This window comes from Adiantum capillus-veneris, chromosome 22 (assembly GCF_014529385.1).
Source record: "Adiantum capillus-veneris isolate H3 chromosome 22, ASM1452938v2, whole genome shotgun sequence".
Lineage (NCBI taxonomy): Eukaryota > Viridiplantae > Streptophyta > Polypodiopsida > Polypodiales > Pteridaceae > Adiantum > Adiantum capillus-veneris.
Genome location: NC_140952.1, coordinates 99338449 through 99355758, shown reverse-complemented (window position 1 = coordinate 99355758; position 17310 = coordinate 99338449). Strand labels below are relative to the sequence as shown.

The following is a 17310-nucleotide window of genomic DNA, read 5'->3' as shown; positions in this document are numbered from 1 at the left end:
TTCAACAAACGTGGACAATCTTTTGCACACATGTTTACCAATTTCACCAGTTTACAAACATTGATACTAAACAATCGTTAATCTCAATCACAACTATTCCAAGTCGCTTGAAATTTAGCACTTGCACTTTATTACTATCATAAATTTAGGTCTCTCAAAGAAAATTAAAGAATTTTTTTGTTTTGGATCATCTAATAACAATCTTGATTATTATATTTTGATGTAAAATGATGATGTTTTTCAAGTTCCTTGACCCACACTCTTTATTCACTTTATGTATCGGTGTTGCATCAAGTTTGACAAAGTCTCAATAATTTCCAATTTTGTAGCTTATAGCTTCAGATGGACTTCAGAGAAAAATTGGCATAAATAGCACTCAACAACTCCAAATGACACCAATTTTGAGATATAGGCTTAACATAAAATGCTCTAACATGTGGTATGCACAAAGGTTGAAAATTTTACAATTTTGAAGAGTGTGATAATAATTGCGATTATCATCTAAAAGCCCCAATTTGCAAGTTTTTCAACTTTTGATGGTTTCCACAACTTATACAAGGTATTTTAAGGTCTATCAATCATTTTCAACAAATTTGGTTCAATTTTAATATATACTTACCATCACTTACCAGATATGGCATCCAATTTCAACTCAAATGAGATCAAAGCTTCTTAAGCTTTCACAAACCTTCTTATACTTCACTCTGGCAAACTCAACCATTGTTCCAAAGCCCAATTTCAACCTCCAAATAATAATCAAGCTAAAAATGGTACTCATTTGTAAGTTTAATGCTAAATAGGTTTTATACAATGTATCTCAATTACCTCTCGCTAGAAAAAATTAAATTTGCATACACATATCACATAGGAGATAATAATCTATATTTTTGCAAACCTTTGAGAATTTTCTCCAATGCAAGTTTCAACTTATCACAAAGATCCTACAGCTCCTATAAAATGATTCTTTGACATGAACCACTGTTTGGTGGATTTTCAGGCTTACCTTAGAAGTTCAAAACTTGAACCTCTGAAAATCACAGAAATAACCTCGCTAATGATCAAGAGATAGGTCATAAATCCACATCGGTAATCAGTCAACCCACTCCTGATCAAAACACGTGGGTAGTGAAAGTTTCCACAAACACTATTTTTTTTTAAATGACTTGAGTGTCAACTTTCAAACTCTACCATAGTCTTAACAATCAGTAACTAAATGACCTAATCAAGGTCCTTAGTATCTACAACTACTCCGAAGTCATGTTTGTTGCACAGTCGAAGACGACAATCCTCAACGATGCAGGATTTAAAAGATGATGGTTTTCTCCAAGTAAAGTTAGAGAAAGTAATGGACATTGGTATCCAAGTTCTAAAATTTCCCCTAGTTTAGACTGCTTCATCCCGGCAATGGTGTGAGTGCGCAAATGCGGTGCGTGTGGAGAGAGAGAGAGAGAGAGAGAGAGAGAGAGAGAGAGAGAGAGAGAGAGAGAGAGAGAGAGAGAGAGAGAGAGAGAGAAGAAATGAGAGAGACAACATAGGATGTGGGTGGAGCAGCTCAACACATTGTGTGTGAGAGAGCTCCCATTTCATTCTCCAACTTCCTTGATCTCTCCGCTGGCGAGAGCGAGCAAGCTATCACCTTGAATCTCTCAATTCCGCGTGCTCTTTGTGATTGCCGTGCGCTCTGATACCAATTATGAGTGTGCACCTTCACCTACACACTATCTTCCACACCCTCTTTTGAGCTTTCACAAGAGCATACATCACTCTCAACTGAGCTCACAAGCTCCCATTGTGTTCTCACAAAGCTTCCAAGCTTCCTTGATCTCTCCTTCGCCAAGAGCGAGCAAGCTATTGCCTCAAAGCTCTCAACAATGTTGTTCTCTCTACAATCGCCATGCACTCTGATACTACTTGTAGGATTGATGCCGATGATGCGAGAGCTAGAAGAGAATGTGGGTGCAGTGCAGAGCAACAAGAGACACACACAATATGGTGGAGCTTCACTCTATGGAATATAGGTCAACTCAATGCATATGTCTATTGCAACAACAAAGAGAAGCAACTTACAGTTAGGTGGAAAAAGTCTTGGATTAGTATGCCTTAAATGCATATTAGGCGTTGAATACACATGTTGAACAACAACCACCGTCCCATTGACCCTATGGTCTTTGAACCCAAGCAGCCTCCCTTTCCAAGTTGATCCAAGTTGCCCCAATCTTGAACACGATGAGGCCCGGTGGCTGCAGGTTGCATGAAGACCCAAGCGCCTTTGCAAAACACTTGAGGCACCCACTCCCCATTAGAATCTCTGGTGTTGTACAAGACAACCCTTTCTACCTCATCTTTTGGCTTTTTGTGAGTAACAGAGTTTGACATTGCTACATAGAGGAAGGGGCTACAATAAGAGGGTTTGATGTTGGTTTTGCATGAACTAGAGATGGAGGAGAAAGAAGTAATTTTTTTTGGAGGGAGGGAGATACAGAGGGGATTAAACCTCCAATGGAGAACCTTGGAGTGCAATATTGCAACCATGGCAAGGAGCCAATAGGTGGTTGATAGAGTTTTTGTAGGTGCTCCAGCCATGGAAATCTTGGAGATGACGAGCTAAGAAGGTATACATGAAAGGGTAAAAGAGGGTTGGAGAAGTTTACCCCAATGTTGTAGACATAGCCATGAATAGCTTGTAGATGATGGGCTATGAAGTGGTAGAAGAAAGGGTAGAAGAGGTGCTTGGTAAAGTCTCCACAAGTGCTGCAACCATGGAGATCTTGGGGAGAGAGGACAATGGAGGTGTAGATGAAAATGGGAAAGCACGTAGAGAGAGAATGTGTGTTTAGATCGTGAGCAGCTATGGAAAGCTTCCATATGTGCTGCAGCCATAGCCATGGATAGCTTGTAGAGATGGGCTATGAAGTGGTAGAAGAAAGGGTAGAAGAGGTGCTTGGTGAAGTCTCCACAAGTGTTGCAGGCATGGAGATCTTGGGGGGAGAGGACAGTGGTGGTGTAGATGAAAATGGGAAAGCACATAGAGAGAGAGAGAGAGAGAGAGAGAGAGAGTGTGTGTGTGTGTGTTTAGATCGTGAACAGCTATGGAAAGCTTCCATATGTGCCGTAGCTATGGAAAGCTTGGAAGGGGGGGGGGGGGGGGGGGGGGGGGGGGGGGGGGGGGGGGGAGAGAGAGAGAGAGAGAGAGAGAGAGAGAGAGAGAGAGAGAGAGAGAGAGAGAGGGAGGGAGGGAGGGAGGGAGGGAGGAGGAGGAGGTAGAATGGAGGATAATGGCTGAGAAATGCAGATTTTGGTAAAAGAAATTAGATTTTTGACCATGTATTTGGTTAGGGTAGCTTTTGGGGAGTGAAAAGTGAGATTTAGAGATTTATAAAAAAATTGAAATTTTAGGGTTACTTTATGGATGCCCATGAAAGTGGAGGGAAAACAACCCCCCCCCCCCCCCCCCCCCCCCCCCCCCCCCCCAACACACACACACACACCTTTTCTCTCTCTTTCTAGGGGACAAAGCTAAAATGAGGGGAACAAATAGGCCCCCATGTCCCCTCCTACCCTACTTTTTTGAAGCTATAGCTGTGGCCACCACCCTCTTCCTATTGATCCATGCCTAATCACTCCCATCGAGTGTATTATCAAGCTGGTAAAACTGTTAAAAATCAGACCGCGTATGTGGGTTAAAGACCAAAGACTATTGAGCCCTGATTATCGATGAGACCAAAATTATCCCTATTTTGTTTCAATTGTTCCTGAACCTGTGAGAGCTCTGCAACCATGATTGCTTCTTTTCTCTTCCATCTAACCTTCATCTTGTCTCTCTTGGCTTTCCAAGAAGTTCATTGTGTTCTAACCAACCTTGCATTTATTTCAGTGTGGTTTACCTCTGTAGGTTCTTTTCCAATGTTCTTATTCATGTTTTTGACTTCATGAGCTTGAGCTCTTGTTACTACGTTGATAAGAGAAATCCATTTTTAATTAGATCCACTAGAATTGGGTAGGATCATATGACAAGCTTAAGCTCTTGTAACTATGTTGATAGGAGAAATCCATTCAGAATCACATCCACTAGAACTAGGTGGGATCCCTATTTGGTTATGAGTGTCTTCCCTACCTTGTTAGGTTCTTGGGGGCAGTTTGGAACATTGTGTGTTTTATCGCACTTTGGACAAAATCCAAAGATTTTGAATATTTCTCCTTTGTGATGAGGAGTGTCTTTATCACCTCCATATTCATAGCACAGTCCCTTGGTTTGGTTTATCAGCGTCTTCCTTACCTTGTTAGATTCTTTGGGGCAGTTTGGAACATTATGTGTTTTATCGCACATTAGACAAAATCCAAAGATTTTGAATAATTCTCCTTTGTGAGGAATGTCTCTATCACCTCCATATTCATAAAACAGTCCCTTGGTTTGAGGTGATTGCATTGGTTGTCTCTATCTTGGCGGATATGCCCCAAGATTGTAGTTTGGGTTGGCTATGAACGTCAAAGTGCTTTCGTATGGTGGATAGTGATCCCACTTTGGTTGTGGTACATATGAGTGTTGTTGGAGGACTTCAAAATTATGCCATGGAGAATATGGTGCCTCCTCATAGACAAGGATTTCCGCAAAGATTGCATACAATTCCTCACATTAGGGAAATTGTGGACTCTCAAATGGGCCCTATAAGGACTTTGACTTTCTCCTTCTTGTCCAAAATGGGCGCACAGTAAAAATTTACAAATGAAATCAAAACTTGTCGGAAATTTTGGATTTTGAATGTACTCATCATCTATCCATTGATATATAGTATGCCATCATGTTCCTTATATCCTAGAAGATACCATTTTTTTATGGGACAACTCCATCTTATAAATGGAATCTCTCCCCACATTTCAGCTTCAATGGGGAGGCCACAACTTCTACAAATCAACTCCAAATTTGTCAGAGTTTGGGGATTTAGAACCTACTTTCTAATATCTTTCCAATACTTTTTGCTTATGCATTTGGAAACTTCAGCCATCAATACAACCATTCATAGATCTCTCATTAAGGCACATCTCCATGTTTATGGTGTTCTAAGAGGAAATCTTGGTGGAGTTCTTCCCATTGTATAATCTTCATCTCCACTCCAAAACTATGGCTCTCGTCACCCCATTGGAGTGGTATATCCTCTTGCATAGTTTTAGTGATTTGTATTAAGTTTGACTCATGTGGACAACTGTCCTGGAAGTTTGTAATCCCATTGATCTTGTGGGTTGAGTCACCAAAACATAAGTATGCTCCCTCAGATCATTAGTCACAATTCTCCTAGTTTGGCGCTCTAGCATTTGTTGCGGATTAGGCTGTATATAGTAGGAGGAGATTAGAGCATTCATAAAGGTGTAATTTTCTAGCTTTGTCTACCATTTTGTACTCCCACCTGTATTTGTTTGCTAGGAAGACCTCTATTCCCAGTATATTTGAATAGGTGAATGCATACAAGTTTTTATAGTTGAAAAATTTCTTGGGATTGAGCTCTAGGCACCTTTAAAAATTGTTATGCTCCCCATTTGCAAATCTCTAAGACCCATATATACATAGTCAGTATGAATTCTCATAGCTTCATCGATCTTGATAAACCTTGCATTTGGCTTGTAGATTAGAAGAGGTTTCTCCTCCTTCTTGTCATCAACTTTTGCCTTGGTTGCTATCATGCCCTACTTATCAACAATCCAGAATGAAAGACAACTTTGCGGTCCACGTTCTTTCAAATTTGGGCTTCAAATTTTGATAATCACTAGGTTATGCTCTTTGAAGGCTATCTCCCCAATTTATGGTTGATTCAATACCAAAAGTCTACTCCCTTTTGTATTTCCCAACCTTCAAGCTATTCTCCTAGATTCTTGGTTTTACAAAGGATTTATAACATTTTTTGATTTAAAAGTTTGGTCTGGGTTTCAGCAAAGTCCTATGGTTCAATATTGATACTCTTTTACAACTTTTTGATTTGAGGTACATGAATTGCAATTCATGTTCCTCAACATCTGGATCTAAAACTTGGGTAGCTATTTGCTTTGGCTATGCTTTGGAAATTTCCATAGTTATTTTCCAATTTGACTTTTTGTGGATAGGTCAAATATAGTCTCGCATCCACATAGCAAATTTTGACTTTTTAGTTGGACTTTTGGCTCCTTACCCTCATTTTTGGATCTCTTTCTTGATCAAAACCCCTTGACCCTGCTTCGTTATGCTTGCCGTATGCAAGGGAAGATCCCTGGTCTAAAATCCTAGAAAGACACATGCATGAATTGCGATTCAATCCTTGTAGAGTTTGGGCTTAAAATTTTGTCACTAACTTGGAGACATTATTTGTAAAATATTTTCCTACTTTGTGCCTAGTTTGGGTCCCAATTTGCATTTTCTTTATGTGTCTTGCAATTTTCAATAAAAAAAATTTCCCAGTTTCCTTGTTTGATGAGACTTTGAAAATCTTTTTGAGCTTAAGGCTGGTTTTGGTTTTGACAGCCCCTATGCTTCAATGTGAATTCGCATTAGGTACATGAATCGCAACTCATACTCCTGCACAATGTGCATTGATATTTTCCAATTTTGTTTTGTAAGGTCTTTGAACACTATACTGGGTGATTCTCTGAAGTTTGGTCACCTTTTGCCCTATCTACCAACATTTCTTCGGATTCTAGAGAGTTATGGTATTCTTGGACCAAATATGGTTTTTTGGCAATTTTTCTCTAGCTTACACAGGCCCAGAGTGATGGTTTTTTATCTAGCTAGCATGCTCCTATGTTGGAAATGATAGTGTTCTATGAAATGAATACAATGTGAAATTTTTGCTAATGGGGGTGGTGTGTACACATGGTTTTTTCCACTATGTTGCTAATGTAAAATGGGGTGTTTTTAAAGTGGTTCTAGGCTTAGAAAACACGCATATGATCATAAGGTCACTCGACCAATGTAGGATTATCCCCACAATAGCACCAACGTTAGTGGATTGTCACGGCAAATGTCTAGATCATTTCTTTATGGCACTAACATACTCTATGTCAATGCTCAAGCAAGCGACCATGGTGGGACATGGAGACACATTGAGTTTTTCAAACCCAATGGAGCCATTGTGATTAAGGGAACACTATAGCGCAATCATTGAATTGACTCAAACAGTCTATGTCTACCTACGCTCAATCTTCCCTCCTACCAACAAATTGATGATTTCCTTAGTCAAACGAGCTATGAACGCCACACAAATTTAGAAGGATAGAACATATTTGGACCCTGTAAACTTATTTCTCATCAGAGGTACATAAATCGCAATTCATGTATTTGTAGGTATGCAAAACATGAACATAAGTGGTTTAGCATCACTTATGCCCTAGAATTCATCTCCTATAAAAAAATCAAGATTTACACTTCATGAACAACAAGTTTATGATCATAAAGCATAGTCATGAGAGTCAAACGAAACTAACAATGCATATGATCAAATGAAATAACAAGAGGAGAGGAGCAAGAGGCAATAAGAAAATCTTGATTTTGATTACTAGTGGCGGAGATATGTTGAGTACGAATTGGCACCAAGAACCTCTCTTTCTCATACACATAACTTTCTCAAAAAGAACCCCCCTTTTCTTTTGCAAAATGTCCTTTATAACTAAGTTTACTAAAAAATGGCTTTGGGTTCCGTTCCCATGGGATATAACTCCTATGAAGGGAAAGTGGGTTTTACATATTACATAACCAAAAATTGGGCTTGGGCCATTTAAATATTACAATGTGGCTTTTTTTCACAAAATATTACTTTAGAAGGGGTATCTACAACAGCATCTCCAAACACTCCTACAATAAATGATCAACTTTAGATATGTTTATTGCTTTCAAAGAGCACCCAAAAAAATGATCCTCACTAGAGTTGTTTGAGAAAATCTCTTTCCTAAAGGGGTTGAGAGAATATGTGCTATGGAGTAACTTGTGATTGAAAAAAGTAGGTAACTAAAATTATGCTCTCAATAATGGCCTCACTAACCACAATCTAAATACTCAAGCATTATTGATTTTTATTCTGAAACTCAATTACTAGATCACCATCTAAGGGTACCATAGAAAGGCAGACTTCTACATCATGAATTTAGGGCATTGCAACACTCTTTTGGGCATGCCTTGGCATGACAAGAACGATGCTACCATTCATATCCAAAATCAAACCATCACTTTGATCTATTATTATGGCTTGGTGTTCAGAAGATCCGACACAAACATGATAATTAGATTGCTTTATCACCAACAAAAAATCCTTTGCAAAACTATGTGATGTTTTGGATGTCATTGGACTTCGTTGACAGTGCTGCTTTGAAAAATCTTAGAAATTTCCAAGTTTTCATGTGGGTAAGCATTGGGTGGTTCTTTTGCATGGATGCATGGATTTTCTTGATACTTTATTTGCAAGGTTTCATGTTGGATTTTGGTCAACAACTCTGCTCAAGAATGTGGTGTCACTAATTAGATGCTTAGAGACACAAACAAAGAAGAAAAACCCATTTTTCAAGATTTAGGGCCAAGAACAGTGCCACAAGCATGAAACAAAAACCATCTATGGGGTATATAAAATAGGAGTGGAAGTAATGTTCAAGTCTTTACAATATGCTTGGAGTCAACACAATGAGTTATGTGAGCACACAAGGACTATTCTCGTAGATGATAGCTCTTATAAACGGTGTCTGAATCCTATTGAGAAGTGTATTTTTCTAAAAGCCTTTGATGTCAACCATGCTGATTCAATTTTGATGGAGGAAGTGCTACCATACTTGTCTCCCTTGAGTGAATCTAATGACTCATATGAAGTCATCAAGTTTGATCTTTATGGACAAGAGCCTATTCAAAATGGACATGAACTATATGCACAAGTTAAAGTTGTGATCGATGAGTGGAATAAACAACTAGATAGGCATTGGAATGTTTAATATGCATAAAGATAGTGTCTGCTAAAGTATCAGATTGAGTTTTGTAGGTCTAATCGTGGATGATTACTCTTCTTTCAGGCGGGGGTATGCACCTCTGAGACACTTATCAGGTGGCTAATGAGGTCTATCTTTTGTTCAGGAGGATCGCCACCTGTAGCTCTTGGGATTCACTGACTGACAAGGCCGCTTTTCTGTCGTAAATGGACAAGCACCCACAATGATTGAATCCTCACTCACTTCCTTGTTACACACTTTCTCCGTGGGCATGCTTGCATTCTCAACCAAGGGCAGTTTGGGATCTCTGTCAACTCGCTTCCACATAGTTTTGACCACTGGTGTACTGAGAATTCTAGGCATAGGGCACATCCTAGCATAATGACCAATTGTGCAACATTTGTAACATGCAGTGAGGAACAAAACAAATGGCAACTCTTGCCGAAAAGCCCCAAAGCAATGGTCCATGTTCATAACCACAAATTTTGGGAATGGATCTATCCATGCTTCATAGAATGCACACCTAATCCAGATTTCTTCCATTGCAACTTCGGCATGAAAAGCACACAACCCAACTCGGAGGCAATGGATTAAACATGATCGTGGAGCCAAAGCGGGAGGCTTTTAAACATGACCCACACTGGACACGAATTGCTCAAAGGTACACGTTGCCACATAAAAGCCCTTGCCCACCACTGTAAAGTGCCGCACCTCATTTTTATTGCTGAACACAACAACTGTCCAATCCCATAAGCCTTGGGTTGTCATCTGTTTGCCCACACACACACACACACACACACACACACACACACACACACACACACACATATTACAACATGACGACTTTGCACGACAAGTTGTCAAACTTTGTAGAGCAATGTCAGGACTAAAATCCATCAACGTCCTCACTCTGACTGAACATGTTCACACCATGCACAAATAATGTGCGTTCACCAAAGGATGCCGATTTGAAAGCTTTTTGGTGAACTCTTGCATATGCTGCTTTTTTCCCTCGAATACAAAGACAAAGTCTGGATTGGAAGATTTTGTTGCGACCGAGTCTATCCTAAGAAGCTCACCACCTTGTTGTGCATGCTCTCGAAGCCTTCCTAACTACTTCGAGCATATATCAGGACTCGATCACATCTAGCAGGGCCTTGGGCTACCTAAGATAAGAGGCCTAGAAGAAGACATCCTGGAAATCAGCGCAAAATTTGTCATTTCTTTTCAAGACACTACTTTTGATTGAGATGTCCTGCATGGGGTATCATGGGCACCTTTATACAGAGATTCACCCACTGTTATATAATTCTCCTTTATGGTTGCGGCCACCTTACATTTGCATCGTATAGTTATAACCTACTCTATCATCCATCCATGCAAAACATATATGAACCTTCAAAAGAGAAAAAGAGAGAGAGAGAGAGAGAGAGAGAGAGAGAGAGGGCGCGCGCGGTTCAAAAGAGAAAAAGAGAGAGAGAGAGAGAGAGGGCGCGCGCGGTTTAGCCAATGCTGTCTTTGGCTTCAGCTGCAGCGGTTGAGGGGAACCTGGAGGGAGAGAGAGAGAGGCAAAGAGTGGGGGCGGGACGCAATTTGATGTGTTTGAGAGAGCGCGAGAGACGTGTGGGTGATGGTCTGTATAACTAGAGAGAGGATCCGGAGAGGCAACTGGGTAGAGAGAGAGAGAGAGCGCGCAACACTGCCTATGTGGGCTCTAGCCTTTCTTAGTAATGGGGGTGTGGGCATGTGTGTGTGTGAGAGAGAGAGAGAGAGAGAGAGAGTGAGAGAGAGAGAGAGAGAGAGAGAGAAAGAGAGAGAGTGTGTGTGAGTGGGCACTGGGTGGGTGATGATATGCGTGTGAGAAAGAAAGATAGGGATGTGTGTGTAGCCAATGTGCATTGTGAGGGGTGTCTGCCTGTAGCTGCGTGCGTGTGGGTGTTTCTCTTTCCAATGAACAGTAGTTTGGGCTCTTTTCAGCGCCTCACCATGTGCCTACAAGTCCCTATATCTTTGCCTTGTGCAGTCATTTTGCAGCTTCGTGCAAGTAGCTGCAAGCAGTCAATTGTTTACATCCTCACCACGGCCATCATCCTCACCTTCACCCCCCTTCATCATTTCTTTAGAACACTCCAACTCAGGAGCATATTCTTTTTCCCTGAAAACGATTTCGCGAAGGTGACTCTCTCTCTCTCTCTCTCTCTCTCTCTCTCTCTCTCGCGCGCGCGCGTGCCCATACATGCACATACACAAATTTCTCTGTGTTTATGCTCAGACTGCTTGCATTGCGCAAGAGTTCCTGCATGCATGCACATGCATATACACAAATTTCTCTGCGTTTACACTCAAACCGCTTTCATTGCGCATGCCTTCCTGCATACATGCAAGGAGTGCAGACATATACTGTCTCACTTTGTTAAGATTGCCATTGCTTACTCCCACTGCAGAAATTTTCATGATGTTGTCTTGGCTTCCATGCTTGTACTCATCTTCTATGTGTTGGAACCAAACAAGCCAAAATCTTTAATAGTATGGATAGTGTCTAAATAGTGAATCTTAATGGACCAGCTGGTGTTCAGTCATTCTGATTGTACCTCTTTAAACTATTTATCATGGTGATGTTATGGTGACATTGAATTTGATAACCTGCAATTAATTAATGAGCTGTGAGAATGATATTTATAGTAATCATACATCTGGATACATAGTGTACTTCTCACTTTCCATTACAAATTATGCATTAAGTGGATGCTGTCTATTGCGTAGTGTACAAAAGAGTTGTATATATTTCTATTTGGATATATTCCGGAACCTGTACTCAAAGAATTTAAGTGTAAATGTGTTCTTGCAGCAAAACAATGATGTCGGATGTGCGAGAGCCAGGGGAGCTCCCTCTCATGAAAGAGCTCACTGCTCTAAAAAAGCCCAAGGCTTCCCAAACCTCGTCAAGGAAGTCTCCTCTGCGGGCGTGCCTCTCTTCAAGCACACATACTCATGAGGCTACAACATTGCAGAGCGAGGGTCAGGCCAATTTGACTAGGGAGGTGGATAATCATGAGCTTCAATTTCAGGAATATCGTCCACACGGGGGAAGGGATGCCTCACATGCAGGTGTTGACACTCATGAAAGTAATGTACCAGCTAGAGGTGCTTACCCTAGAATTGCAAGATCCCTTCAACCGACACATCATCAAACTGAACATCATTTTGATCCGACCAGTATAAGATCCTCACCCATGAATGATTATAATGTGAAGATTATGAATTGGGATTCCATGGGTGATGCCCCACACCATGGTGCAAGCTCTAGTAGATCGTTTACAGAGCGCTTACAACGGGAGAGTTTACAAAACCACCTAGAAAGACTTGGCATTCTCGGAGGAGGTCATGGATCAAATGCACACATGGTAAAAGAGTCATCACTTCTTCATAATTGGAAGAATGTGGATGAAGGACTATTGCATACAAACCAGTTTGAGAATTTTGAGCTTGAGCAATCCCCGCATGCTTGGAATCGGCGTGAATCTGCGCAAGGTAATGCAGCAACAAAGAGTCGCTCAGATAATTTCTTTGCTCACCAGGATGACCAAAATGTTGGCAAGTATGTGTCAGTCTCACAAAAAGCATCTGTTTGGCAGGAAGATGGCCGGGGATTAAATGCTCAGACCCTCTCACCTTTAGCACTCCACCCTCAAAATGAAAACCACAGAATTGGGCAATATGTCTCCAAACCAAATTTCCGTTTAGAGGAAGAGCCTTTGGATGAAGATAATGCAGAGGATCAACTGCAATATGAGAAGGAGGAAAGTTTGTGGCCAGGTATGACCGGGGGATACCGAGGCCCGCGCTCACCTCTCCGTACACAAAGGAAGCAAACAACAACCAAGTGTTCAAGGTCTTTTGAAATGTATAGCCCACCTTTTGGGTTCAGGCCTGGTACATCAGAAACTGAATTTTTGGAGTATGATGTGGAAACATTGGAGCAACCCTCAAAATGGAGGGACAGGCCCACGAACCGTAAGAATACCCTTAAAGAGCATTCTTACTCTCGAGAACAACATGCAGAGTATCCTTTCGAGCCTTTAAAAAGAAATAGTGCCTTAGCTTATGAGGGTCGTCCCAGCTCCAAAAGAAAAAATCAGCTCAAAGCATCATACATGTACAATAGGAGCCCCGAGATGTTGACTGAACTAGAGGACTACAATGGCAGTGATGAGTATGGTGAGACCTCGGTTGATGGGGAATTTGGAAGATCTTCAATAAATGACCATGAGAGAGAGCTGCAGTTAGCAAGGAGAAGAACTCATGGTGTGGGAGGGCATGGTGGTGCTGAAACTGGATGCACAGGAGGCACAGATCGGCTACAACTCGCTGTCAGAGATTGTAAGGAGCTCGCTTTATGTGAATCGCATCCAAGGTGCTTGAGCCAGAAATATAGGCCAAAGTCTTTCGAGGCGATCGTTGGTCAACCCATAGTTACTCAAGCCCTCTCCAATGCTATAGTGAAGGGAAGAATTGCTCCTGTGTATCTATTTCAAGGTTCAAGAGGTACTGGCAAGACTACTGCTGCAAGGATCTTTGCATCGGGTCTTGTTTGCATTGCTCATGAGGGGCAACGGCCTTGCGGCATGTGCAGAGAATGTGTCAGTGTTGCTAAGGGTATCAACTCAGAAGTAAAAGAGGTAGATGCGGCGAGCAATAATGGAATAGAGCGAGTCAAGATGCTCTTAGAGGAAACCATCTCTGCTCCTCCTCTTTCAAGATACAAAGTGTTTATAATAGATGAGTGCCATGTGCTTACAATTGAGACATGGAATGCTCTTCTCAAGATACTTGAAGAACCTCCTATAAATGTTGTATTCATTATGATAACAACAGATCCTGATAGGCTACCTCGGACTGCTCTCTCGAGATGTCAGAAATTCCCTTTTCCAAAGATCAAGGACTCTGAAATTATTGAAAGGCTACAAAAGCTTGCTAGCATGGAGAACCTATCCATAGACCCTGAGATTCTTAAACTCATTGCATCGAGATCAGATGGTTCTCTCCGTGATGCTGAGACAACTCTTGATCAAGTCACTCTATTAGGACACCATGTTGATCCATCAACAGTTCATGAGCTGGTAAGATCATCCAAAGGTGCATTCATGTCTCTTTTGTGTACCTTAATAGTAAGGTGTATTTGTAAAACGGAGTGATTCCAGGCATGTTTTAAACAAATATGCGATAAAGCGAAGACAAATTGTTGTTCACATGAGCGTATGAGTGAGTGACGGTCTGTGTGCCTGCTTTGTGTTTTGTGGGCATGGTGCTTAGATTGGTGCCAGTGGTCTCCACATATGGTTCGGCTCATAAAGGCCCACTGCTTTCTGTCCTAGCTGACACTGTCTTCCCTTTGTCGAGCAGATTCACTCGCTGTCTGATTGCGCTCAAACCCCCACTTTTAATATAGTTTTGACACGATTACCTGCAATCAGAAACTTCAGTTCTGTGTCATCCGTTTCACATAACTTGTAGGTAGCATTGATTATCCATTACATGACCATAGAACAGTTCTTTCATAAACAAACATGTACTCCATCTACCCATACACTTGTGACCCCCCCCCCCCCCCCCCCCCCCCCCCCCCCCCCCCCCCTCTTTCTCTTTTTGCTGCCTGTGTATGTGCGTGGGTGTTTGCCTGGGTTCAGAAGGTTTCTCTCCTATTGGGTGAGAGAGTGTGGGTTGGGTGTGTGAGAGGAGAGTGTCTTATCTGTTCCGGGTTTCTGCTTGTGTTTGTTTGTTTTGGGTGGGTTCCAATGTTATATGCATGGTCTGCATGGTGCTTATGTTCTTTAGGTGGGGTGGTCGCCTCCTCTCTCTCTCACACATTTCTGCAAATGTATCTTCTGGCACCTTTCCTCCCTTCTAGTGTAGATGCGTTGGCTTCGATAGACTGCAGAAGCCACCTTCAGAATGACTGGAATGCTAGCATGGAGAAGGTTCCCTCTAGAGGGTAGAGACCTAGCTAACATTTCCCACCATCTCACAGGTGAACTTATCCATTTGCCTTATTCTTCAACCACGCCATGTAGCTGGCGGTGGCCTGCTAGGCCGAGGCCGTGGCACCTCAGGCTAGCATATTGTGGTGCCCAACCACCTTCCAGCCCCTTACATCCAACCCAATCCTCTTTCTGAGTTGAATGCGGCAATAGGCTTGTTCGGCCAGTAGAGCATTGGGATTCGTCTCACAAATTCACCATTCAGTAGCGAGGAGTGGGATACCTCTGTGGGCCACATCAGCCCCCCACTCCTCTTGTGGTGGCAAGCGACCTCCATGGGTGAGAGAGAGTCTCTCAGACGATGGGCTCACTCCCACATGTTTTTCAGTTTGTTAGAGGTCACATGCAGTGGCATTACTCCCCACCACAATGGCTCATCATGCACTCCTCCCATACCCCACCTTTAGGAGTTGCACTTGGTGGATTCTTCCATATCCACCTTTGGTATTTCACAGCTCTGTACATCCTGCGAGATAGGCTATTTCTAGCATCTCCAGGGTTCTTTTGTACTTAGATTTATTGAGATTGATCTTTGAGAGAGAGAGAGAGAGAGAGAGAGAGAGAGAGAGAGAGAGAGAGAGAGAGAGAGAGAGAGTTTGCATGTTTTAAAAGAGAGATTTCTGCACATTTGTTTAATGGGTAGTGCAGGTGGGCTGCGCTTCCGATGATAGGATACTGAGCTTGTTGGATGCCGCTTTAATAGCTGACACTGTCAACACAGTGAGGAGGGCCCGAGATCTCATAGATTCCGGCATGGAGCCATTGTCTTTAATGTCTCGCTTAGCTACGGTCATTACTGACATTCTTGCTGGCAGCTTCAAGTTTGCAGAAAGTCAAAGAAAGGGTTTCTTTCGAAAGCAAGCCCGTAAGTGCTGAAATTGGCCCATCTTCTGTTCATGTACAGTAAATTATAAAATATCAACGCTCTTGTGTGTGTAGTCTGTGCGTGTGTGCACTTGCATAGATGCTTGTGCTACAGAGCATGAAAGGCAAGTAGTAAACCATCACTTCAGGATTAGATATAGGGGCATATTAGATCCGTTAAAATACATGCGAGGACATAGTTTATGTGAACACAGGTTATCCATTACAGCTTAGCTATGACTTCATTTGCAGTTGACAGATACATGGTTCTTGGATAATAGGTCCATGAAAGACATCGCAATATATGGGCGGAATGTAATTTGTCTGATCGTGATTTATATTGAAAAATGGTTATGTTTGAAGAAAAGTAAGCTTACATACTAATTTTTTATAACCCAAGAAGTTATTTTAGTGGTAAGGCCTGTGCTGCGCAACCATCTTGGATATGTGTACAGATTGATGAACCACCTATTTGTGGATTCAGGACCCCTTGGAATTGCTAATAGGTTGACAGTTGTGTTTACGTGCTATGGTAGTGTTGCCAAGGCTGAGAAGCACAAACGCAGCCATGTCCCCTCTGTCTCCCCATTCTCGTGCCTCCTCTCTCTCCATACCTCAATCTCCCCCTTCTCGTGTCTACTTCGGAAGGATTCACCTGCTGCCTCCTATTACTTCAGCACCCTTAAAACCTTTCAAGAAATCCCTGAACTAGTTCTCACGCGTATAAACTCCCCTTTTTGCAATTTTGCGTTCACTATGGCTCTTTTTCTTTTGCTTTCATCCTGCTCTCACTCTCGCGTCTTTACTACGTATTTTGAGGTGTTCGTTCACATTAGTAGCTATGGATGGAGGACCCACCTTCTAAAAGGGACTCTGGTGAAGCCCTCTTGACCAACCTCACGGGGTTCACCATCCAACTTTCTATTTTTCCGCAGGATAATGAAACCGGCCCGTGGGGCGGTCGACGTTGGCTTTCACCCGAAATTCTTTACTTTAGACACACACAGAGTACTTTGCAAAGGTAACCTGCGACGGGAATTAACACTTGAACACACACATGGCTTGGAAGCTAGAATACCCCGAGCAGACACTGACAACCTGTAGGCCCCAAAATTGGCACCCCTTTCGGTATTTCTTTATACTTTGAGAGGGTAAATTTACAAAGTAGAGTCCTGGGAATCCTTTACCTGTATCACACTAGATACTACCTGATTTGGCCAAATTTTGGCAACATAACAGCCCCAAAACTTGCGCGAAATCAATTCCCCTGCTGGAACTCACTTTCATTGGCATAAACCCTCTGATTCCTGCCCAAGAACAGTAAATTCAGCACGCTGTATTTACTGGTTTTTGCCCTGTTTTCAGCCCCAAACAGTCCCCTAACTGTCCTATTCCAATGGGGCACTATTCCCAATGGTTCTGGCGGCCGTATGGCTGAAAAACAGTCAATTTACAGCGCATACACAGCGCTGAAAACGCA

At 42.1% G+C, this 17310-nt stretch overlaps 1 protein-coding gene across 4 annotated transcripts in view; it reads left to right on the top strand.

Annotated features, from left to right (window-relative positions):
* Positions 1 to 10804: 10804 nt before the first annotated feature.
* LOC147429898 (uncharacterized) overlaps positions 10805 to 17310 on the top strand; it is a 47297-nt gene continuing 40791 nt past the window's right edge. The window contains exons 1-3 of one of the 4 annotated variants that reach the window (XM_086496093.1): positions 10805 to 11103; positions 11777 to 14048; positions 15615 to 15831. In XM_086496093.1, coding sequence (XP_086352219.1) covers positions 11784 to 14048; positions 15615 to 15831 — 2482 coding nt within the window. In that variant the 5' untranslated portion in view covers positions 10805 to 11103; positions 11777 to 11783. Of the gene's footprint in view, positions 11104 to 11140; positions 14049 to 15614; positions 15832 to 17310 lie in introns of those variants that run through there. The other 3 variants (XM_086496094.1, XM_086496095.1, XM_086496092.1) reach the window with 3 other exon arrangements.